A 24525-nucleotide genomic window follows, 5' to 3' on the forward strand; every position below is an offset into this window, starting at 1 on the left:
TTTTCTCCATCAATATTTTTCAGAAAAGGATGCTTAACTACAAGAGTTTTGTCTCACTCACTTCGTAAGTCACCTAAAACTGTGATAGTGGGATAGGTATGACCTTAAAAACTGTAGTTTCATAAAGCCATATGAGCATAGATGAGTCTACATTTGTCTTGCATCATATTCTGTGAAACAGTCACATTTTTAAGACAATAAGAAGCAACTATGTCATTAATAACTTCAAAAATGTTAGAATATATTAAAAAATAAAATAATGTTTTAGCAACTGGCTATAAGTAATTTGAAATATTAACATCTTATAATCTTATTCTTGTGAGTCTGTTACAAGGATTTCTTCTTAGAAGTTTCTGATTCAGCTGAAAATTAGACAATGATTCGTCTTTGTGCCAAACTGACACTAGTAAATCAAAATCAGAAACAGCAATCACCAAATAGAAGCATATTTTATATATAGTAAAAAACCAAATATTATTCCTTGAGACAGTAAATAATTTTGTTTACCATGCATACCCCTGCTGGAAGAGAGCTAAATTCCAATTGCTGATGGCTACTTCAAACATTCTATAGTATCAATGAAGTATTTCATATATCCAGGTTGTTAAAAGGTAAACGAGCTATATGTAACAGTTAATACACATCTCATTTCAAACTTAGATTTAACACAAGCCTATATAATCTACAGCACAAACTTTGGAATTGGTAAACTTCTTTTATTTAACAAATGTGCTTGTCAGCTTTTATTGAAGACATTTAGTTTCAAGAAGATTTGCACAAATTGAAAAACGTAATGTGTAGAAACAGCGTAGAAACAGCAGAGCTGTCAATATCCAACAGGAAGCTAATTTACTACACATGTACTTTACAAGCCTTTACATATCCCTACTGTAAATAAAATCCCCATATACTTCTTGGAAATTTGTCCTTTGACATGCAAAGTACACACAAAATGTACAATACAAAATGTGCTTCAAATCCTTCCAAATATGCCAACAAGCAAGAAAATAAGTAGTCTTAAGGGTATGTTTTCAAAGTTCTTGTTATATGTTAGCTTTAGTTTGATCACACTCAAGGTCAGTCAGAATTGCAGTGCTTATTATATGAACCTTCCCCTTAGAATACTGAAAAAGTTTTTTTATGATATCAGCATTTAAAGTTGATTGTGATGGAACCTTTAAAATAAAAATTGAAATTTGGGTAAGATGAGTAAATAGCTTAAAACTTTTTAATGAACTTTCAAAAACTTCTGCTTTTACTAGTTATCGAACAGTGTCTTTATTAATTTTTCTGAAAAATCTATAAATGGCAAACCAAAGTTGAGTGGCATCCCAGAATCAGTTTTATATAAGAGTATAGCCTTAAAGTAATTCTACTTTTTAGTCTGCTGTTTATAAGAATAAACACTTCAGGAAAATGGTGATGATTTATTACTATATTCTGCATATTTTTAAATTAGACTAGCATTACTGAAGTATGCTATTGATTTGGTTAGTAGATGCAAAGCAGTCAGAAGTGCAGGGCCAAGTACTTTTCTTGATCTATACATTCCATTAAAGTATGTACATGACAGAGAAAGATTAAAGCATTTATATAAACAAAATAAGATCCATGGGTTTTATCGATGTATACAAACATTGATCATGCTATAATATATTTATGCATTTATTGCATTTATCCACTGCTCCACAGTCTCTTTCAAAGCTGAATAGAAAACATGAGGGACCAAAAATATTTTCAAATGACAAGGTATAACATCAGGAAACAATATTATGAACTAAAATATTCCATCAGTGATATGCCTGATCTATAAGATTATTGATAAAAGGATTACACTACCAAATGTTGTTTCTGGAAGGCAGAAGAAAAATTTCAAAGGTTCCATCTCAGTTTGCCACCAGACTTGAGCTATCATTTCACACATAATGAGTCAACTAATTATATCAGATATGAATCTGTATGGCTTCAGAACTGAGAAGAATATCTTAAATTAGGCAATACAATAATTACTATATTTTACTTTTTAGAAAGAGATACTCAGTAGTCCCTAAATTTTTTGTGCCTTCATAGTAGAATTTGTGATAAATCCAGCAGGTATCAGACTGCTACAATTGTTCTGATATAGATTAATAATATCTTGAATTTTGTTCCAGAGGATATTATTAAATAAATCCATATACAGTACTATGAGGAAAAAGGAATCTTGCATTTTCTCTTCCTCTATATACACACTATATAAAAACCAAATTATTCAAAAAAAAATATGCTGACTTGTGCACTCTTTATTCCCTAAAATAAAATTAAAATTAGCTAAATAGAAGGCAACAGTCTCTTTACATTCTGAGCTGTTCTGCTCATTTATAAACCCAAAAGCAAAGAACATGTTTGAGTGCTTGATTTAAACTGAAGTTATAAACTCAGACACAAATAAGAGGCAGTAACACTGATAAGTATTATCCAGTCTCTACAGGGAAAAAAAAATCCTATTGGAAAAAATAATTTTCTGAAAGTTATAATTATGTACTTTGGTCTCCAATTATTTTATAAGAACTTTTTCAAAGGAATCATTGGGAACAGAGATCTAATTTCTAACAAATTTCAGTAGGTGTACCTTCTTTCTGTGCCTTGGAATATATCCTTTATAACCCACTCCTTGGGCAAAACACCAACTCAGAAGTAAAATGGGAAAAGGTTTTATTGAATAGTTAATGACTATCTCGAGAACTTTCTACAGCTTTTCAGAGAGAGCATTCTCAAGAAGGATGTGTTCCAGACAACACATTTTCCAGAGAGTTTTTCAATATGCATATCTAGTTCCTGATGAAATTAGCTGCCTGAAGATTTTTCAAGGAAACTAGTGTTCCAGGTGAAGTACTCAACTTTTAAAAATTTTAAAACCTACAAAGCAGGATGGTGTGTAACAGAGGCAGGTATATGTTCCTCAGAACGGCTTCTGAAGGCAAAGGGTAAAGATAGAAAGCTGCACATACTTCTATATGTGTGTCTGTTTTATCCTGAGTCTTCCAGTGTGAAAGTAACTGGATAAATATTTTCAGATGTGTAGTAACATTTTCACTCCATAAAATGGGACATCCTACCAGTAAAATAATGACATTTCTAAAGGTAATGAATCTTTTCTCCTTACATGACTAGTTAAGTATTAATATAAGATACAGTTTAAATGAGCTATATATTAGATATTAAGGAATAAATATGAATTAAAATATCCTTCGAAGAATGTAATATATTTAAGAATGGTTATGTAGCATAACCATAGTTTCTTTGGTTCTTTTGCAGTTACATATTATATGAACAAAACATAATCCAAAATGAAACTTTGGATTCAGCTTACATCACAGAGCACCTGTGTCCTTTCAAATTTAACTGAATCTTTGAGCATCAGACAGGATGAGAAAAGTGAATGGGGAGGGAAAAGGCAGAAGAAAACTTGGACATTCACAGATCATTAGAGAAATCAAAGCTAGAAGATAAATGCTTAGTATTATTACAGGGGATTAATTCTCACTAGTTGGAAGTCACTTTATTATTGAGCCCCCTTCTTGAAAATATGATTCACTATATTTAAGTGTAGACATCTACAGTGCAAACAACTTTATCTGACATAGGCTTCTTCAAAAATTAAAAAACCTGCCTAGAGTGTAATCTGCTTCATCAAAAGTTAGATCATTCACACTAGATCAAGCACAGTTTAGAATTACTATTACTCTTGTCTAAAAAGTAAGATTAGGCATTTATTTGTGGATGCCTATGATGAGGACAACTGAAAAGTATTTAAATTACATAAAATTATTATATTATATATTATATCATTTAGAGCCATTTACTTTCGAAGAACAGTATTTAAAAACAAATGGATAGTCCTACCTTGTTCTGAGAACAAATGCATTAAATTAACAGCATAAAGAAATTATATTTTTATTTTTCATGTTATATTTTTCTGTTTGCATAGAAGTATGACATATTTTGCTGACTTACATTCACAATAGCAGTTTCTGAGATTGATTATTCAGAGCAATACATCATTCCAAAGTACTTTCAGTATTTCCGCAAAGAGAAATGCATGAGTGCAAATAAATCATTAAGCAAACACATTTACTGAAGTTTCTGTTTATCATGTTTCAAACAATAAGAACTGTGAGATCTTGGGAGACAGACTTTTATCTTGAGAGACAGAATATTAAGCTCTAGGGAAATATTTCAGATTGGATTTTACATTATTTTCTCACTTTAAATATCTTAACAATTGCAAATGCTATCTCATTCTACTTGTAAAAATTACTATTAGATGTACTTAAAATTAAGTCAATTTCACTTATTTTTATTAGGCTACTACCAAAGAAGACAAAAATTTTGATCTAGGCATTGAAGGAAACAGCTCAGTAGTAACTAACTTTCACATGGTGTAGAAATAGCATTTGTACCTAGAAGATAGCAAGAGAAGAAATGTTAGAACTTGAACACTCTCGGCACCTCTCCAGTGCCAGGATATTGGTCTATCAAATATCTATTTCTGCAGACGTTATCTTGCAAAAACCCATGGTATGAATGATCCTAATATACTAGCAACAGCAAGAAATTCACTCACTGAAAAATATTCACAAGATAACTATTTTCTCCATTTTTCACTGTTTAGCAAGAAAAAATTACTACCCAGACTTCTAATGATGCCTAGTTGCTTTTGTCACTTGTAGAAGTGAAATTAAGCAAGGTGACGAAAACACATCCTGATTGTATCTGAGTGCCCTCATATGCCCTCAGGATGGTTAATTGCTTCTGTGCCAAGGATGTCTGAGCACTTCCCAGTAAGTAAATAATGGGCATTTATATTTGATGGCACAGGATAAAGAAATGCTGCAGTCTGATTGATTTGCTTTATCACCATAACTTTCCATAGAATCACAGGTCCCTCCATCAAAATAATTGTGTTATCATGCATTTGATTATAGAATAATAGTTTCAGAAGGAAAATATATTGAATTAATAATTTATTATAAGACTTAACTATCATTTTATTTAAATTATTTATACTAGGTATAATTTTATTTTATATTACTTCTATGATGGAGCAGCTAATCCTGAAAATTAAGGACAAGAAAATCATCAGAAGTATTCAGCATGGCTTTACCAAGGGGAAATCATCCTTGACAAACTTTGATAGACTTCTATAATTAAATTTCTCTCCTGGTGGCCAAGAGAAAAGCAGTGGATATTGTCTACCTGGGCTTCAGGTAAGCCTTTGGCATTGTCAAGATATTAACAGACAAGCCATTGATGTGTGGGCTCAGCAGACAGCCAGGTGGATTGAAAACAGGATGAGAGTCTCAGCTGAGAGGATGGCTATTAGTCTCACAAAGTCTGGTTAGGGGTCAGTAACTTATGCTGTATCTCAGGGGTCAATATTGGGACAAGTCCTCCTTTACATCTTTATAGGTTGTCTGGATGAAGGGGCAGACTGTACTCTCAGCAAGTGTGCCACAACAGTGAGAAGGGATTAGTGGTTAATAGGCCAGAGGGTTATGCTGCCATGAAGAGGGATATCAACAGACTGGACCATTAAGGACACCACAAAGTTCAACAAAGGCAAGTGCAAAGTCAAATCTCTGGGCAGAGACACTTGCTACCCCACATACCAGAACATAGTGTGGGCTATTCAGCTGGGAAACTGCTTTGCAGAATTGCAGAATTATTATTATTTTTTGTTTTTAAATTTCACAGATATGGAGATGAAGATGCTCTAGATAGCCTGAAAGGAAGTATGACTGGCCAGGACCATTATAAAGATACAGTAATAGGTACAAGCAGGAAAAAAAATCAACCTATTTATAAAAAATACAATGAAAAAATCACACTCATCTTTCCCTCACAAAACTAAGCTCAGTGCCAGAGTTTACAAAAAAGAAAAAGATATTATTCTCAAACAGCAAAATCATCATAGGAGGGGACTGAGGACTTAAAATTAAATTGCCTCGCTTTGATTCTTCCTTTCAGTACTTAAAAAGGATATCCTTGCACCCAGCATAGGAATCTGCCCTTTTTAATCCCCCAGAGGGTAAGCCATCTGTTCCAAAAGACAGCAGAGAGGTCACTAACTGATGTCAGCCTAACCTGATGGGCAGACACACATCCCAAAAGGGATGGAAACATGGGAATCATACTGTGACTTAAGTCTCAGTGCAAACCTTCAGTTTGCACTCTGAATATGTATTGGGTTTACAAGTTAAGATTTTGGGAGCAAACGTACTGCAGGGTGAGGGGAAGGTGCTGATCTAGATTTATTCTTATTTTAACTATTCTATTCTGATCTAATTGGCAGTCAATTTTATTAATTTCTCCAAGTTGAGTCTGCTTTGCATATGAGAGTAACTAGTGAGTGATCTCCCTGTCTTTGTCTTCATGTGTGAGCTTTTTCTTCATATTTTCTGCCCCTGTCCTGTTGAGGCTGCCAAGATAGAATGTTACCACAGGTCTTTGAAGGAGTCCCATTATAGAAAACAGAGAAACAAACTACTATCAGCTCTATTTCCTAGTCTAATATCACAAAAAAGGTATATATTGAGCAGAACAATTTTCTGTAAAGATCACTCACAAGTGCAACCAAGTGAACTCAACCATGAAGAAAAGTGACAAGTCTCTGTGCCAAAAATTAAAAAAAAAACAAAACAAAACAAGACAAAACAAAACAAACAAACAAACAAACAAACAAAACCCACCAAAAAAAAAAAAATCCCACCTGAAACATCTCAAATGCTCACAGTGCAAGCACTGAAAATTTGCTATCAAAGTCTCTTAGATATGTGTATCTTTTAAAAAACAGTTCTACCTTGGTGTGAATATTCATGATAAGTAAAAGAAAAATGTTTGCATTCAGAATTGGTGGGAGACATAACTAAGACCCAATTTAAGAACTTATAGGAAATCAAACAGAACTAAAATTCAAAATTGACATTTAATTTTATATAAAGTTTTATCAAAAGGTGGAGTTAATAGCTTCAGGTATAGTAAATACAGGCAACAGCTAGAATTCAATATTGCTAATGGCTCAAAGAGAAATAATTGCTTTTGTTGTAGCTATTGCAATAAGCACAATCTCACCCATCCCCTATGGGTCACTCATATTTTCATTGTGAAATATCACTCCTATAATCACAGAGATGGCAGGAAAAAAAATTACAATAAATTAAGATAATGAACCTGTCCTCCTTTCATAATGAAGAAAGGAGCTATATCAAAATTTCAGGATGGAATGACAAGTCATTTATCCCTCTACAACTGCACATACCTCCTGACTCCAAATTCTCTTATTCAACGTTTGAGTCTGTTCCCTCACAGAAAAACATGTTAACTTCCTGTCATAGGTAGCTGGATTCCCTACTATGCTCTTATTCTGCTGAGAGAGTCTCTCCTTTGTCCACATATATTTCTAAGATTTTTTTAAACTGTAGTATGTATGTAACTCAGATATTTTAACTGGATCAAAATGAACAATATGAAAGAATAGTGTAACCAACACTACAAATAAATTTATTGTGTTCTGAACAGAACTGAAATATATTTACACTTTCTAGTTTCATATAAGATAAAACTTCATTATCTACTATTGATAAATACAAGAGCAACCTTTTAAGTCTGCATGGATAAAAAACAGAATTATAAGTAAAATATATAGTTTAGAGTGAGCTTAAGTATGCTCATACTTTTTAATCACTTCACTGACTGTAACACCCTGTATCTGTAACAGTACAGCTTCATAGTAGGCTCAGAAAAAGACAAGTTTGAGGCACTTGCTTGCAAAATGAGATCCAGTATGGTTTGTTCCAACAGGCCTGACCAAAAGAAACTTCATTAAATGAGTATTTGAATTCATGCTGAAGCACCCTGCCTGCTTGGGATTTATACTGTTAACCTGATTAAATATGGGTGGCAACCAGGTTTAGACTTAACAGCAAGCTCAGGAAATGTTCCACTGGCAGTTTTGACAAGGTTAACAAAATAACACAGCTGTGGAAAATTAAATGTAAATACTCAGCACTTTGCTGAATATTGTTTTGCTTGGTTTTGGCTTGGCCTAAAAGCAAAAAACCTCAGAAATTGAAATTTTTTTTTTTGTTCTTTTTTATTCTTTTTTTCTCTTCCTTCTTCATGTCAACTTAATGACATGAAGAAGGAAGAGAAGAACTGAATATAAAATCATATAAAAAACAAAGACTATTTTAATACAAAGTGATTAAATGACAACCATATTTAATATTATTTCAGTAATAGTTGCAAGTTATTTCCAGTATAATTCTCCAGACTTGCAGAAAATGTCATGTGAGAAGTTTCCCAAATACTTTGAATTATTTCAACAGTTTCTTAGAAAGTAAAGGACTACAGCAACTGGAAACATTATAAATTTTCAGTAAGCTCTGCCATTTCAACAAAATTAAGATTATAGATTTCCTAACATAAAATTGGCATCCACATAAAATCCAACAAACGAAATGAAAAAAAAAAAAAACCAAAAACGAAAAAAACTTAGCAAAAATAATAATTAAAAAAACCTCTAAAGCCAAAATCAAAAGTCAGCTATCTCCCAGCTCTCAAGCATGTCATTCTTGATTTCCAAATTATTTCAAAATTCAAGAGATAAAAGGATAAGAATATGAACACTGTCAAAATCTCAAAAACTTATATTCTAAAGAACACATTTTAAATAATGTATTTATGCAAGCAGTAAGGAGACTTTCATGATTGAAATACACTCAAGATAAAATATAGAATATGATTGTGACAAACAAAAGATAAAACACAGGTAAATTTTTTTTTCTTAAATTCCTGTCATATAAAATTAAGAGGACCAGGACCTAGTTTTCTGATCCATCTAAATTTAGAAGTTAGTTCACATATTTAATTTCTTCTTATAATTCTGACAAAAACCAGTTTGGCTATTTTTTTTTTTTTACAGGAGCCCTTTTGCTTTTTTTTTTTTTTTTCTTCTTCTTCTTTTTGATGCTTGGTGGTGAATGATATGTGGTGTGAATGTGGTTGAAATCTGTCAGAAAGTCTGTCATTCTAGCACTGACATTTTCCACAGTGTTTCTGTCACCATTGATTAGAAAAAATCAGCAAGTATAATTTGTAAGTCTTGAACTCTAGTTAACTTTAGCCCTAATTCAGATCCCACTGGCATTTTAGCCTGGCATTAAATTTTAAATTCATCATTTTGTGGACTTTTTGTTTTCTTTTTTAACAAAGCAATAAAGAAATAGGTTTTAATTTTTAAGAGAAAAGAAGTACAAAAAATGCACGGGGGAGGAGATGGAAATTAAATCTTGAAAATACAGAGATTTACCACTTAAAATGTAAACATAAAATTAGCCCATTACCTAATGTCAGAATAAATTACTGACAATACATAGCATGGTACAGAGCCTAAGTGATGAGTTTGTGCAATATCCCACAAGGGATATTGTAAGGGAATCATTTATCTTACAATGAGAGATGAGAGAGTGAGAGATGTAATGAAATGGAGTCAAACTGGAAATTCATGTTCCCATTTCTGTTCAGATATTCACAAGAACTTTTTCAAGGGAGCCAAGGATTAATAATATGTAATCACAGTTAAAGACAAGTAAAGAAGTTTAAATTTTTTTGTTTTTTCAGAGTTCTACATAAAAGTATGATTTTCTTGAATGTTCCTTCAGGTAGATCCCTGTAACTATAACTTTGTTATTTCTGATAAAGAAAGCTTTTGTTGATTCCAGAGTAGCAACGATCACTTCATTGGTATATATAAAACACTATATAGAAACCAGGTTAAGACAACCCAGAAATGGGAAAACTGCCCATTTAATTCCTCCATCATATACTGTTGGAGAAGCCTTACATGTGCAGGGACTGATCCTCACAGAGAATTTCAAGCATCCCTCCTAAGAGAGCAACAAAGCAAGGTACAAGCCATCAAAAAGGTTTGAAGAATATGTGGTGTGATACTATACAGGCAGCCATAGATATTTCACTGTTTCAAGGTTATGTATCAAGTGACTATTTCTCCACTGAATCACTATTCAGAGCTTCATACATCATAGATTATAATCATTCTAATCATAATATTAAATAATGAAAAAGTTATTTTCCCTTAAACTTATCAGCTGCAAAAACCAGGATCCTGATATAAGAGTGAGAATGAAAAAAACATGCACAAAAACAATGAAAATATGGGGATCTCACTGATAACATGAAATGTGTCAGTGCATCTTCACCAATTACTTTATTTTTGACTCCATACACATGACTTTACTTTCACAAACAATTTTATTCTACTTTTTAGTAGTAAACTCACTCTCATCTCTGGCTATGTTTGAGGTTTTTAGTTATGGCCCTAGTCCACAGTGAACAAGGCTTAGAAATGTAAAGTATATCTGATTAACTGTATTAACTCTAACTACAACAAAGTACAAAGCTAAGTAGGCAGATAATTGACTGGGGAAACATTTCTTTCATCTATATGGTGCTGTTATCAAACTTATTTCTGAAATCAGGGAGAAAATTAGCTAGATTCAGTCCAGGATTAAAGCCATTTACAGTAGTGTTAAAGAGCCTTTTAGGGTCTTATGTCTATTGAGCCTCCATTAAAAGATTGTCAGTTTGACATGTTTTATTGCAACTGATGCAACAAGTAGCAGCTCTGAAGTACCAGGATCACTAAGTCATAGTGATTCTCACAGCTTTTGTGTAGAATATTGTAAATATTGTCATGTTATAATGAATACCATCACATTATTTACTGTAGTCATTAAAAATAAAATGACAAATCTTCATTTGTACATCAGCGAGGTTTTTGACTTGGCATTATTCAAGTCAATTCATTAAAATCCACATTCAACATACAACCTTCACTCAAAGTAACAGAAAACCCCCAACTAAACTAAATAGAAGGAAAAAAGTTTCTTACATCAAGTCCAGAAATAACATCACAACACAGAACAGAAGGACAAAATACAAAAAATCCACCCTGGACCCTTCACTACAATTATGACACAAAGTCTCCACTATCATTCTACTTCCTAACACAGTTTCATACTTGTTTTGCCCATTATTTCTCCCAATTATTATGTCTTCTAGTAGTCATATAAGGCCACCGGTATTATATTCAGAACAGTAAGGCAATGTTAGCATGAATCAAAACTAAACATATTAAACCACTGATTATATAGGCAAAGACTTTATACATGCAAGTTCCTCAATATATTGTCAAAAGAAGTTGATCTAACTTGTAAAAAGATCCCATTTTCTTTTAACCTCAACAAGTTAATGTTCTTCTAATCAGTGCTTTTCTGAAAACTATAAACATGTCTGAATGTTGTTCCATATAACATTGTAAACCTTTTACCTATTCCTTAGATTAAAAACTCTGTCATTCCTGTGTATCTGCATTTCATTGCAATATCAAAGAGTTATAATTATTTCAACCCATACCATGCAAAGAACAGTATTTTGTGGGTAATGTTGAAGCTATTGTAATTTAGCTCCTAGCACTACAATCTGTCCATGATGAATCTAACTCAGAGTATAGTAATTGCAGTGGTATATTACAGAAGTTCAGAAACAGTGTCCAACTTATAATTTGAAATAAAATTACTTGTTTAACCTAACATTACTTCTTTGCATTCTTATTACTAGTATAATATTGCTATACCACCAACAAACAGGTGTTCCTGTTCATGGCCTTATCAAAAAGTTCATATTTAATTTTAAATAAATGACCTGGAATTCTTAAGTATTATTTTCACACTATGTCTTCAGAGTATTTAAATATTTGAGAAGACAGATAAATATGCAGGGTGCAGTAATTTAACTTTGGCTGGCTGTCAGGTCCCTACTACACCATGGACATTTGTGAGCTGTGAGGGACAACCTGAATCAGTGGCACTCTCCAGAGACTCCAGGGGAATCCCTGCTCCAGCACGTGGAGCACCATCTTCCTTCTGCTCTGCCCATAGGGTCTGTGGGGTTAGTTCTCTTGGGTATTTTCATTCATCTCCTTCAGCTGCTGTTGTACAGCTTTTTTTGCCCTTTATTAAGGTTTTCAAATACTCAGAAAAGTTATCACAGAGTTGCCACCAGCTTGCCCGATTTGCTCAGCTTTGTCCTGTAGTGGATGTGTCTTGGAGCCAGCTAGAACTGTCTCCATCTGATATGGGGGAAACTTCTGATCTTTTCCTAGAGAAGTCACCCTTACAGCCATCCTTGCTACTGAAACTTTGCTCTGTAAATAAAGTCAAAACACATGTACTAATCAAATCAAACTGAAGCAAGCATATACTGAAATATTTTACTGAACCAGCACAGGCTAAACCTATGAGTTCTGATTCATCCCCAAATATTAAAACTGTGTGTATTCTTACATGATGCTATCATTCAGGTGCTAGTGGTCAGTTTTCATGTGGTCATATGCTATTTTGCAGTATTTACAGTTTCAGGAAAAAAAAATTCAGTTTCAGGAAAAAAATTGTAGAATAACAGTTAAACACATTTTATTTGAACTATAGCAGGCAGGATCTCTGACTAAAGAGAAGGCTAACTTTATTTTCATTAAAATTGGAATTTTTATATATGGAATAACTTCTTTCAAATGTTTTGAGAGAAAGGAAAACCATTGCACCTGCCCACTACAAGCAAAACAGGCAGCTACTGGAGAGAGTGCAGTGAACAGGCACTAAGAAGATTATGGGATTGGAACTTCTTTCATGTAAGGTTGAGACATCTGGGCTTGTTTACCCTAAAGAAAAAGAGGATCATTAAATCTCAACCGCTATAAACTCCTGATGCAAGGATGTAAAGAAGATGAAACCAAACTTTCTAGTAGTGCCCAGTGACAGAACTGGAAGCAATGGGCACAGACTAAAACACAGGAGGTTCTTTCTGAACATCAGGAAACAGTTTTTCCCTGTGAGAGTGAGTGAGAACTAGCTCTGGTTGCCCAGAGAGTTTATGGAGTCACCATCTTCTGAGATATTCAAGACTGTCTCAAGAGGCAGCTGCCTCAAGGTGGCTCTGCTTGAACAATGGACTTCAACTACAGAATTTCTGGAGGTTTGTTCCAACCTCAATCATTCTGTAACTGTCAACCACACTGACATCAGAGACAAGGCACTCATTCAATTAATTTTCTGCAGTTTTTTAAATGCTGAAACTGGAAATTTGTAAGGAATATAATACTCAGGAAAAATATTCACATAAAAATATTTTGGTAAAAATGAAGTTCTGAGGTTTTGAAGCTAACACTGTGTCACCCTCCTGTGAATTTGCAGGGAGGTAGGATGGCAAAATTAAGACATGAATACCACCAGTGGAGTTTAATCCCGAACAGTCTCCAAGTCATTAATATCTTAAACCAACAGTCACCTGTGTCTTGCCAGTAAATACATACCAGTTGGTGAGCTCAAGGGTTTGCTTCTACCAACAGTAGGGTATTTGGCTTTTTTTGTTATGTAGACATGCCCGTGGTGCATTTAAGAAAGGAAACCATTTTATGTAAAATTTGGCCTTATGGGTCTTAAATTCATTCAACTTCTCACTAGATATTTTCAGGCTGTTTAGAGAACTTGTTCAAAGTGTAGTTGCAAAGTGTTTCATTTCCTCAAATAGTATGATACTAAATTGTCTCAGCTGGAACATTTCACAAAACTTTCAGAAATTCTAGATATGTATACATTTTTCATCTTGCCCACAAACAGTTTTTAATTAAAGAAATAAAAATATGAAAATTCTTTGGGATGAGAAATGGATCTTAAATATTATTTTTTTAGCTTTTTATCCATCTGTGGAAAAGCGACTGAATCATTTTTCAAGGACTCTTAGCACTTTTTTATGACCTATAAATGGGATAAATTTGATTAGCAGTCTTTGGAACAAGAATCAAACAAAAAAACAACATACCCTCCCAAACACTTTTATAATTTTCATTACCAAATTCTAATCAGTTTTTTAAGTACCCTTTTTTCTTCTACCAAAGTGGAAATATAAGGGTGGTTTCCACACAGGACTTTGAAAAATTAGAGTGAGAAATACACCAATGTAGCTAAATGGCTTTTGAAATTTTGAAAATAGTTAGGTTTTCATTGAATCCTCTGATGAATTCAGGTGCAAAAGAGTGGGCCTTATAGGCCTGTCTGATCAGTTAATGGAGTGTGATGCAGATGGCAATATAAAACAGAATTTAGAGGTAGAATATACCCCTGTACCAGCAAACACAGATGATAATCGCCTTTTATAAAACATTCCTGAGCTGCACAGCTAATTTATGTTTTATTACCTCTAAACAAGTCCATTACACTCAGTTCACACAAAATTATACACCTGGAAATAGAATATAGCCATTGCTGCCAGGTGTCTAGTTCTTGAAATTAAAGACAACTGGTGTCATAACTTAGTTTTATTGCTCTACTTTGACTCATCTGACATTATCAGAACTCTCAGTACTTGTGCTTTAAAGTGTAGGTAGAAAGTACATGGGATTTTAATACAGTGGTTCAGACAATGGAATAAACATCTTCAGAACAGTTCCTCATGAAGGGAAAGTGAATTCAAGAACTTCAGTGATTTCTCACACAGCCAAAGGCCAAACATGATATAAACAGTCTTAAACATAAATTAGCTCTTCTGCTTGTAACACAATACTAATGGGTCCATGAAATTGCCTCATACCATTGGATAGCTGCCTCTGGCAATTATGTTAGGGAATCACTTAAAACAGGATAGCATCTACTTGGCATACAAAAAGTAAAACAATCTTAGGGGAAAGTAGAGGTTTTAACATTTGTCCATACTCATCTGGTATCAGACATTTTGTAAAAATATCTAAAATGCACCTAATACAAAACCTGGACTGTAGAGATAAATCATATTAGTGAAAAATGTTATAGTCTATGTGTGCTTTTATTTGGTTGGTTTGGGGTTGGGGGGTGGAACGGGGGGGATGGGTTGGTTTGTTTTGTGAGGTTTTTTTAAAGAAAAACAGAATATTAAACTTACCTTATTAGTATTGATAGCTGTGATGACCCACACACATTGAGCATTGCTGTCATACTGAAATGGAAAATTGGGTGATGAGAAAGTACCTCCAGGTCCCTGAAGATTGGATCCACAAGTTTTGACTGCAAAAAGAAAGTTCACATTCTATTTCACACAGAAAATACATGTAGCATATTCATAAACCTATGTCTAGCTCTAATCAAGATACAAAGAAATAAAAAACCATTGAACAAAACCAGAATTACCTCTTACGAGAGAATAGAACATTCAAGTTTAATTATTCTGACAAAATAAAATAGATCTTCTTTTGTGTCTAAATTTATAATCTTAAAAAATTTGAAAGCATTTGGAGAAAAAACAGGAATTGCAGTAACAGAAACTGCTCAATTTAGTTTTAAAAATCTTCAAGGACTAACTTATACCACCTTCACTAATGTGTTGAAAGACAAATTTAAATAGTAGAAAAAAAAACCCACTTTAATCACTGTACATATGTGCTTTGTTTTTATATGTGTTGGTTTTTTTATATGTGTTTTTCATATGCTTTTTTTAATATGTTTTTTCATATGGCATGTCAGCATTTTTTTCAACTATAATCCCTGTATAACCCATTGAAGCAATGCCAAAGCACTGAAAAGTTTAAAGGAAGCTTGTAAAAGTTAGACTAAGACAAAACAGTGTTACCTATTTCTAAAGAATAAAAAGGGCATTTATTTTCCAATCAAAGTCTGTATGGTTATTTACAATAGCATGTCAGGTAAAAAAAAAAAATCTTATTTACTTAGCTTGCATCTCTGTCACAAATAATAAAAAGGATATAAGCTGTTCCCTTTGTACTTTCAAATGACACTTTTAAAGCACTAAATTCCTGGTCTGTGAAGTCAATAACACTTTTATTGTTCTTTCCTTGATATTCAGATCTTTGCTGAATGCTCTACTGGTTAACTTTTCCAGTATGAAGATGTAAAATTGACAAGCAACCTCAAGTAAACATGAGCCTATCCTATTACTCCAGTGATTATTATGACACCACATAAACTGCAAAAGGGTAAAGAATTATTTCTTCCAGTGTATTCTGACAGACAGTCTTGCATAATTGAATTAAAAAATTGATCATTAGATATGTCAAATAATCCTAGAGGTGCATTGCACTTTCACAAAGCATGTTTATTTGATCAATACTGAACACAGGAAGATTCAGCTGCTGCTGGATGAAGACTTGTTCCTCCCCTCACATAAGCCTCTATAAAGAATGTCACTTTTGCACCACCCTCAGAGAAACAATACTCTGGTGATGAGTGTGTTCAAAGTCCCACTGGATGCCTGGAAAGAAGTAGAGGGTAGACACGTGAGAGGAAGGCTCCTCATTTAGAATTAGTGGCAGAAGATATTAGGGTCATGAGTGAGAATAATGCCAAAGCATGGTGTTCTGGGTTGAGCTGCTGGAGGTTTGGTTTAGGGGACTCTTTTGGAGGTTCTTCCCTAATTTACTCCAAACCAGGACACATGGCTTTTTGTCTATATATTTAATAAGAAAATGTATGACTCCTTGCAGCTTGTATCTGTTTTGGGAAGTAAGTCAAGAGGGGAAAACCAATGAGTGTTTTAGACAATTTGCTGTTCCATCAGAACACGTGAATCCATCCGTTGGGGTAGAGCTGGGATGTAAAGCCCAGCTCCTTTGTCCATGTGCTGCAGAAGAGTTATGAGCTCTATTTGCTGCTGTTTCTTGATGTAGCCACATAGTGAAGGTCTCAAAGGAAGTGTCATTCTATAGTGGAATGAAATACAAGTCTTTGACCCCCAATGTCTATTATTTACACTGATTTGAAATATTCCTAACATATACTTGCTTTCAGTACTTTAAGTGTGAAATCCAGAAAAAATTCCTTTGTAGTTAGTACAATTTGTATTTGTGCACACTAATATTTTTATTATATATATTAATATCTGATATGTACGTACATGCTAATACTTTTGTTCCTTGATTCAGATGTTCATCATACTACTTGCCAATATATTAGGTCATCAAATATTTTCAGCAAAATTCCTTTGTGGTTTTCTTTTTTACTGATTTTTTTGCTCTTTATCCATTTTCTCAGGCCCAAAACCAGGTGTAGTCTTACTTCTCCACCACTTATCTATTATAAATTCAAGAATTTCTTATCTGTTTATAAAATGTGTAATGAAGAAGCTTCATGAACTACAGATTTTATATTAAATCACTGCAATTTTGATATCCATCTTAATAAGTTCTTATATTTAGTATGTGATAGGTTATAATCAGCTCCTTATAAAGCAAAAGTCATAATGTAAGTAGCCTAGCTAAACACTGAAATACAAAGTCCATGTTAAACAAAATAGAATAGGTAAATCGTTTTTTACTAAGAAAGTGGGTACACTAGGATTAAGATATCAGCTACTTACAAAAAAAAAATAGGATTGTCTATCAAACAAAGGATAGATGACAAATGGAATAATCCCTGTGAGGGTAGGATTTTCTGTTTACCTTTACACACAGGTCGATGATCACTCCATGCAGCAAAAACTTCAGCTATCCTCTGACAGGTGATACTTTTGGAACCTTGTAGCACATAATCTTCATCACAGGAAAATTGTACTGTTGCTCCCAAGCTAAAATCAAATAATGATATAAAAAGAAGAAATTTTTTAACAAATACATAGCAGTCCATTTTTTACATTTCTTTAGATATGACCCTCTTGACAAACAATACAAATGCGTAATCCATAAATTTCTGGTCTCAATAGTAAAAGGCTGAAGGCTATGTACTAGCCTGATAGTGCACAATGTTCAGCCCTCTCTGGGCCTATTTTGGCTGGTTCTGGTTTACCTCTCTTAGTAGTCATTTGGAGGTCAAGTGACTATTTTCTGACCTAACTTCAGATCTCCATATAGTAAAAATTTTACAAACCTAGATATTGTGTAACCAAAAGTGGTTATTTATGTTAATTGAAGCTAAGAAAGAATGTGACAGGAATCATCTAGAAGTCAAAAGGCCAACCACAAGACTGAAAAAGAAATCCTCATCAAAAACATTTTATTTCTCCCAGTGAAGACCTCAGGATATAAATAATATGCTGTGAATATCTCCCACCCCTGATTCTTCTTGAGGAAATCTGGTACTTTTGAATTGAGAACTGGGAGGTGTTGGAAGCAGGAGCACAATACCAGAGAAAAGGGTTAGATATTAATAATGTTTCTTGTATCTAAAAGTAGCATATTATCAATAAGAGCATCCTACACTAATGTGAATTATTTAAAAAATACTAGCTATAGCATTGTTTTATATTTCTATTAGCAGGTTTAAGACTTTAATTAAGCTTGCAGTGAAGTCTTAACTTCACAGAAGTAGTCTCTGTACACTTACCAGTAACAAGATTCTGAATGTAAGGTCTAATAGATAATGAAAGTTACCTGTTCAATATGAGGATTGGCTCATGTAACTGGCTTATGTTTCTCAAACTAATAGAAGAAAATAAAAGATTTCTAAAAACATATTTCTAGGGTTTTAGCTGTGATGGTTTATGGAGTTGTAATGATGGCTTGAAAAGGTTTTGTACTTTTTCATTTGAAGCTGACATCTGATGCTGAAAACAGCACAGGACAAAACAAGAAATAAGTCCAGAAAAACTTTTTTGGTTTTTGTTGTTGTTGTTGTTGATTGGTTGGGTTATTTTTTGCTTGATTGGTTGTTTTTTTGAATTTTTTTTGGTTGTTGTTTGTTAAGTTTTTCAGAGAAGATGATTGGGGCAGGGGGGGAAAGGAAAAAGAGGGATTCAGTTTTGAAAATTTAAGTAAATCAATACATAAATATATGTTCTTGAGATAATATTTTCCTTTAATATCATTATGTTTTCAAATCCTGATTACAGCTGAAAATAGCCAATACATCAAGCCTTTCTCTGACATCTGTATCTTACACTTTATAATTTCAGCCTGCTGTTTTTAAAGGCTTGTGTGCCATAGCTGCTAAGTGTAAAATGTTGTATACATACACGTGACTTAAAAGATCAGAAGACTGTACAAATATTATAATTACACTGTGAATGCAGTTCTCTGGGTATTTTAAGATTAAATGTGCAGTAACTCCCCAAGGGTTTGTTATAGTAGTGTTTCTCTAAAGCATTGTAAGCCATGTAGTTATCTGGCCCTCCTCAGATGGATGACATTTTCCTGTCTTTGATACATTACATACTGGTAAAAAAAAAAGTTCACAAATCTCTTTAACCAAAGTGTCAATATTTACTTGGCTGGAATCTTCAAATCTGGGTTTGATCCCACAAGGTATAACATTCATTTTTGCCAAAAGACATACTAAAATTATTTTTTCTCTGAAGTGTTTGGCTTGCAAAGAATGAGTCCTGTTTTTCTTTCCTTATAGATGGCCATTTTAGTGTTGCAATTCTTCAATTCACAAAGGCAGAAAGAAAAATAAAAAGGCTGAGTACACATTTCAGAGAATAATTTTTGTTATGCATCTACGCATCAAATGCATCTATGATGAAAAAAGCTACTAAAGAAGATTGATACTTAAAAGAAGAATTAACTTAAGGGATAAGAAATGTTACATATTTGAAAAGGAATGGCATCAGCACAAAATAGCTGAGGAAATCTGGGAGTGCCTGTGAATACAAAAACATAGCTACTAAGAAAATGAGGACATGAAAGATGATACAGTCACCTGAACACACATGTTAGAAAAGGAGGATTTGATTGTGAGTAACAGCTCTATAAATGATTCCAAAGGTGTCCCTGTTTGAGTGGGAGTGTTTGTGAAAGAATGAGATAAAGAGTAGCTACAGAATGCACGACAAAAGGAGATAAAAATGTGAAAAAGTGGGAAAAAAAGGTAAACTTTTTGTTTACTTAATGTAAAGGCCCTTGCAATGTAAGGTTAAAAGGATTTTATACGCAACTGAGGAAAAAGAGCCACCAGGCAGGTCATAGAGTTAGAGGATATTTCAAAACTGTGGAACACAAAGGTCATATATAACTAATGTAAAAAATTATGCACAGCTGCTACAGGGACTATATGGTTAGGAAACTGATAAAAAATATATAACAGGAAAAAGTCCCAGAAGTCTGAATGATTATGAAGACTGTACAAATATTATAATTATTTCTATCACCTATAAAAGTATAAATGACACTCACATTATGAAGTCTACTTCACTTGTCTAAATCAATATTATTAGTAAACTCATATTTAATAATATATGACTATAAGCATATGACTGGACTCATAAACAGAGTGAGACTGGATAATTTACAAAATCAGTGGTATATATGCTGTGTGAGTGCGACCTACTAAGGCCAATTAGCTATCCAGATGATGATGTTCCAGTCTAAGAAGGAAAATGGAAGAATAGGTGATCAGTTCCTATGGATGATCAACTAAAAAAAGAAAATAATACAGAGCTTTCAAGAAAATGTTAAGAAAATGAGTCTCTCAGGAACATGAAAGCATAGTAAAGATTACCATTTTTTAATATTTTGCTGTCATTATCTATCCATACACTCTTAAAAATGGAAATTCTTTCAATTCTTTCCAAACTTTCTAGTATCAGAGAATCACAGAATCATAGAACATTCTGACTTGGAAGGTACCCACAAGTGTCATGGAGTCTAACTCTTAAGTGAATGGCCCATACAGTGATCAAAGATGAGATTCTTTTGTTTCTGATGATGATTTTTTTCCCCCAATACCTTTAATCTATGACCTAGAAGAATTTAGTTAGAAATTAATTTTTCCAAAAAAAAAGTTTGATAACTTGTGTGCTTCCCTCCATTGCAGGGTGCATGCAGCACATGAGGTGAATATGATAAAGATTCAAAAAGGACATGCAAATTACCAGGAAATAATTATTAGCTCTAAGAAAAAAAAAAGATAGGCCATGGGTTTGATGAGGGGTTGTGTGGTGTGGTGACATAGCAACAATTTCAGTAGGGTTGTTTTAAGTTTTTATTTTTTATTTTCTTTTTCTGTGACAGAATCTCAAATGATGGAAGGATTGTGTTGCAGGACAAAGAGAGATCCTTGATAGGATAAAATTGATGACATCTATTACATATCCAGAGGTTCTGTAGGAGGACATGTGAGGACATACTCAGCCTTTTGGTATGTTAGAGAACTAAAAATTGTGGAGTGAGAAAATCAGATAGTGGAAGCTGGTTTTAAGAGAACCTCTGAACTGTGGGCAGGTATTAGTTTAGAAAAAACTGGCAGAGTAGTCCAAAAACAGATTGGATTGTGGGAACAAATGACCAAAAATAGCGTGATGATTTGACAAGGACAGTTTGATTTCTTGACTTGCATGTGATTCAAACTGCTTACCAGATGAAGCCCCCTAAAAGTGTGAGTAGACTATTTCTGCTTTGTAAATCTTAAGAGAACTCAAGCATGATAGAGCTATGAAGTTGTTCATTATTGTATATAATATAGATATACACCATCAAGAAAAGAAAAATCTTAAGGATAGTATGAAAATATAAAAAAAATTCAAAAGCAGAATATATTCATAGAAAATAATTGTCTGTGGAAGCAGACAATGGCCATTTAATTCAGTATGCCAACACTGAAAGCCGTGAAAAGTTAATGCTCAGAGAAAATCTTTAGAATACATGAACTATTTATAGTGCATCTTCTGATGTACTATCATTTATGATTAATGAACTTTCTGAACTGGATCTACTAATTTAGTAGTCCCTGGGTAACTAAATTAGACTTTTTGAATGAGACCCTAGATAAAGCTAAGACTGCTGAGGTGCACTGGTAAGCAAAAAAGCTTCTTTGGGTGTATTAGTCACAAAAGCAAGTTCATATACAATGTGGGTTCATTTCTAAATGGATGAAGCAATCTCGTAGTGCTGAAATCCCATATGGAAAAGGCAGAAGCACTAAATGCCTTTTCTGCATCAATTTCTACAGCAGATGTGCTCCTAGATATCTGCATGTACCAGCATGATTTGTGAAGAAGAGGGACAGCCAATACTGGGAAACAACAGGTGAAAGGAGGCAGCTGTATTCAAGGCCAGGCTTTCAGAGAGCTTTCAGCAAAGGCTGCTGAAAAATCTGAGTCTGTGCAAGTTGGATGTCATCTATGAAAAACGATGATGAAATGTTCCGAAGGATTTTAGAAAGGCTAACAATACATGAACTTTTTTAAACGGCAAGGAGATGCTAGGAATCTTACATTGATCTCAGGAAAGAACATGTGCTCTAGTAAAGCATGAACTAGAAATCAGGAGCGCCTACACAAATTTACTAAAGCTGAATTATATTTGATCAATTTGATAGCTTTTTATGACAAAATGACTGGTTACATGGCCCAGTGGTAGATGTAGCAGTGCTCAGCATAACAGTGCTCAACATCAGCAACATTTCTGAGAGCACCTTTTACAGCAATGTGTTTTGACAGCTGACAAAATGTGCTCTGAAAAGATATATATTCAAAATTGGCCCGGCAGCTGTGCTTAAAGAGTAGGAATCAGTCGCTTCATATTCAGCTGGTGGACAGCAATAACCTGAGCACTAGGAAATCAAAAATAGATTCGGATATTGTATAATATTTCCATCCTCAGCCTTGAAGAGGAAACAGGATTTGTGGATCCATGTATTTATGGATCAAGCTAAAGTCAGAAAAGTAGCTGACAGACTGAAGAGCAGACCTTCAATCCAGATGCCTGACAAAGTCCAGCACTGGGCAAACAGAAACCTCAGGGAACTCAATAAGTGGTGATACAATGTTCTGCATTATTGATCAGTAAAATGTTCTTATCCTGAATAAAACAAACTATATACCTAACAGTACTAGAAGTGGTGGCAGCAGATCAAGTGAAATTGTTACTCTGCTGGCAAAGTTGTGTCTGCAATATCAAGCCCAACATTTTGCCTCCTACTTCAAGAGAGATTCTTAAAAACTCAGGAGTTTGGAGATTAGTCAGAGGCTTAAAGCACATGACCTACAGTAAAAACTTAAGGCAGCTAGGCTTTGTTAGTCCTACAAAGAGAAAGCTAAAGTACTATCTAATGGCAGACCATAACAATTTCAGGAGCCATTACAAAGATAATAAAGCCAAATTTTCTAAATGTGACAGACAATATATGAGGGACAGTTCAGAAGATTCAGATTCTACTTTACAAGAAATTTCCTTCAATAAAGGAGGGCAGAGCTGTAACAGCATACTCAAACTCTTGTGAAATCTTTAATCTTAGGAGTTTTCAGGACTGGCTAAACAAAGCCACAGCTGATCTGATTAGTCCTGCTTTGGGCAGGAGGATGGACTGGATGCCCTCTGAAGGACCCTTCTGATCAATATTTCTGTGACTCACATAAACTGCTTAATTTGTCCTGAATTAATGCAAAGCTTTTGCATATATAACATAATGTTCCAAGGCAGTTCATAATTCAGTTCATAACTCCAAAAATGAATGCTTGACCTGAGTGTCTCTCAGTAACTTTACCTGCAAATTTCTTTTTCTAATCAGAAACATTTGCAAAGTGGTTTGCATTTTCATAAAAAACCCAGACTTTGGATATATTTTTTTAGGAAAATTTTATGAATAAATATTAAAGAAAGAACTTACTATACAAACTTGAAAATAAAAATATTAATTTTGTATCTGTTTTTAAAGTTTTCATAATTTGCCTCAAATTTGGGAATCCTCTTTAAACAACAGAAAATAAAAAGCAGTAAGGAGTCCAAAATGAATTACAGTAACTCTAAAGGATGAGAAAGAGCAAGTTTAAAATTTTGAATGCCATATGAAGTTTATATTGAATAGTATTATTTTAATAATTGGCATTTGTGTAGCAAACTACCTCAATTTTTTGTTCTTTTCCTCAATTATTTGATATGTTTTTTAAATTATTGTTGAAAAATAATCACTTCTGTAAGGAATTAAAACCATCTTTCTGATGAATTAACTTATTTGGTTCGTGCCTGCAACTGAACAGCTTTGAGAGAGAACATCCATTTTAACCATAGAAGAAAATGTACAGTCAGAAATAAGTAATCAGTTCTTAAAGTCCATCTCTATCAAACTGTAAATTTGACAGTATTGTATATTTTAATCCTAGCACAAAGAAACAATCAGTATTTCAACACATATATTATTTCTTCTACCTGCAGTAAAAGAAACTAAAGACATGTAGATTTTTTTTAACCTGCCAACTTTCTACACACTACTGATCCATAATTTTTTATGTGTAAGCTACAGATAGGCTTTACTGTTGTCTTTGAGTCCCAGCATGAGAACTGAGTTAAATCACAGCATCTCTTTCAAGTTAAAAACTTCCATAGGATCATTTTCGAGGATCAGTTTATACATTACTTGGAAACATTACAGCAGAATGTTAAGATTACATGATATAATGTTACAATATCTAAATCTTCCAAACTTCTGATGAAAGTTCCAAACTTCCAACTTCAAGAAAAATCCTTACTGTGTACTAAACCAACTAAAC

General features: G+C 33.6%; 1 protein-coding gene across 2 annotated transcripts in view; it reads right to left on the minus strand.

Moving 5' to 3' along the window:
- CSMD3 (CUB and Sushi multiple domains 3) overlaps positions 1-24525 on the minus strand; it is a 580968-nt gene that overhangs the window by 306163 nt on the left and 250280 nt on the right. For both annotated transcript variants that reach the window (XM_066334988.1, XM_066334980.1), the window contains 2 exons: positions 17546-17670; positions 15037-15158 (listed from right to left, as the gene is read on the minus strand). In XM_066334988.1, coding sequence (XP_066191085.1) covers positions 15037-15158; positions 17546-17670 — 247 coding nt within the window. The remainder of the gene's footprint in view (positions 1-15036; positions 15159-17545; positions 17671-24525) is intronic.

Source organism: Sylvia atricapilla, chromosome 1 (assembly GCF_009819655.1).
Source record: "Sylvia atricapilla isolate bSylAtr1 chromosome 1, bSylAtr1.pri, whole genome shotgun sequence".
Lineage (NCBI taxonomy): Eukaryota > Metazoa > Chordata > Aves > Passeriformes > Sylviidae > Sylvia > Sylvia atricapilla.